Below are 2,500 nucleotides of genomic sequence, written 5' to 3' on the forward strand. Positions count from 1 at the left end.
GAATAGATAGCGCCATAGTCACTTCGGTAACTATATGAAATGATAACTGCCATATATTGGCTGACTCTAATATACGTCTTACTAGTGTACATATATCATTCCACTCCATCATCCGAGGCTATCGGTGTAACCTCGAGAGCTGCGCAAAACTCGCCGAGGAGAGCAGGCCCCCACCGCTCTACTGTTCATGGTATACCCTGTTCATCCTGATTATTCTACAATCTTCTCAGTATCCATTCCAAAACACCCACCCAGGTTATTACCGAACCTCCAACATTATCCACTCCATCTCCTACTGCACAGTCCTCTTCAATGTCTACCCCCTCTTCCCTTATTACTACTTTTCATCCTTATTGTCCTCCCCCTCAGAACTACTCAACGCCACACCACCCCATCTTCCTATTGCCCTCGTCCTTTTACTGCTTCTACATCTGCAAACCTTTTGAGTACTCTATTTGGCCCAGCCAAGTGCAATCAATTCTTTGTGATACCCCGCACAGCCCCCTACTCTGAGAATACCCTTCTCTTTCAACAGTGCCACTAAAAACAAGTAGACAAGGTTATCTTTTGCAGTCGTTCTGATTGTTCCTGCCTTGTCACAGTTACATATGGATCCCAAGCTCGTCCACTATCTACCCTAACTGACCTCACTGGCAAACTCATTCATGCCAAACCTCACTCGAACCACAATATTGTGCACAAGCCACAAAGTTTCCAGTCTGGGATGTGTTGGTCAGTATTTTAGTGGGGCTTCCATCATTATTGGGTTAATAGAATTGTTACAATCTTAGGAATAACATTAGCATTAGATTCGATGAAGGACAGTTAGCATTTTTAAATGTACAGAATATTGTAATTGATGAAGCGATTGGATAGAAAAATGCAGAAACTATAAAGAAGTTAGGTTTATACTAGGGACTGGGAGTGATTCCTGGGGCAGAGCCCCTGGCAAGGGTTATGACAATTACAAGGGGTGTGGGTGACACAACCCCTGGCTGTGGAAATGCAGCATTCGGAAGTAGATTCCCCAGCTAATGAAATACGGCAATCAGGAGGGGGGTTTTGATTCACACAGGAATCTTTGGGGTAGTTTGTGCATAAGGATGGATCAATTGTTTGTTTGTGCAAAACCTATATCTCAGATTTCTAGATGCTTGTTTACTACTATTTGTAGGCTTCCACCTTCTCTTTCTTTTTTAGCTTGTTTTTATTTGCACCTTTGGTGGTATACTTTCAAGTTTTTCATTGTGGATCTTTATTGTCTTACCATGATAATGATAATGATGATAATAACACCAGTTTGAATCTTCTGGGACTGAATCTTTGCTCAACTTTATTATTTTCCACTATCATTATCATTTAAAATACAATTCTTGGTTTGGGCTTTTCACTTTCCAAAGTCTTTTACTTTTTAAAATACTTTCTGTGAATTAATTCATATCTATCCAATCCACCCCATTTAAAATGGGGTCCCCCAAGGTTGTTGGCTTGAGTTGGGGACTGAAGGTGCAGTTCTGTTGTAGACATTAACCTATTTGAAATTTAGAATTGGTAGATGTTAAGAAGACAACCATAAAAGTTTTAGAAACTCAACATTTTTTCATAAAAGTATTTTCTTTTCTATCCAAATCTACTTGAAGTGTGCTATCGTCTGTTGTAGATGGCCTGCAGCCTAAAGATGAGCACAATAGTGGTTCACTGTTAAATGATCACAGCAACCTTCACACTTCCTGCCATAACAAAGACCAAAATCAATCCTTAAATGAGCATGGTGACACAGTTATGGTTAATAAGGAAAAAGAAAAGAAAAAACATGCTTTCTCTCTATTCTTTTTATTTTTATGATTATACTTTGTGTTATACAAAGAAACAGTCAGTGTTTATTGAAATGGATTTATCAGAACCAAACCAGAATAATGAGGTATCAAGAGAAATTTTATCATATAAGAATAGTTTAAGTAACTTACATATTATTGGAAGAAATAGAAAGTCAAGGCATAACCACTCTCCCAACAGGTCCGAAAAAAATGCCAGTGGTTGGAGCAAAGAGAAGATTAAGAGTCTGTTTGAGGGCATGGTGTTGGAGGAACCAGGACTCGGTAAGTGTACAGCACACAGTTCCTCTACATTGTATAAGGTTGTCTAAGATTACTGAGCTTTATCTCCATATGGAAGATAAGGAAGCGTATTCTTCCCTGGTGGAGGGTGGCCATTGGCAAGTTGTGTGATTGTTCTGATTAGTGTTATTTTTTTGTTTTGTTTTGTTGTATCTGCAAAGGATTGTATTCAGATTATTTTTGTTTTAATGCTGCAGAAGTCTTACACATGTCATTGTAATGCAGAAATAGGAAGTTGACATTATAGTGTAATCGTTGTTCAAATATAGAATGGATATTTATTGTACTTTGTGATTTTTAAACATTGTATAGTAACCCTGTATTCAGATTGCAAGAATTGGAAGAAAGCCTTGATAGTACCTGAATTTGTATCCATCTCTGTT

The 2,500-nt window shown here is 38.3% G+C and overlaps 1 protein-coding gene across 1 annotated transcript in view; it reads left to right on the top strand.

Moving 5' to 3' along the window:
- LOC113818647 (activator of 90 kDa heat shock protein ATPase homolog 1) overlaps positions 1–2,500 on the top strand; it is a gene marked incomplete at its 3' end in the record, with an annotated part of 6,218 nt that overhangs the window by 1,194 nt on the left and 2,524 nt on the right. Inside the window, 1 exon segment of the mRNA XM_070133436.1 lies at positions 2,017–2,099. Coding sequence (XP_069989537.1) covers positions 2,017–2,099 — 83 coding nt within the window.

Source organism: Penaeus vannamei, chromosome 2, assembly GCF_042767895.1.
Source record: "Penaeus vannamei isolate JL-2024 chromosome 2, ASM4276789v1, whole genome shotgun sequence".
NCBI classification, from domain to species: domain Eukaryota; kingdom Metazoa; phylum Arthropoda; class Malacostraca; order Decapoda; family Penaeidae; genus Penaeus; species Penaeus vannamei.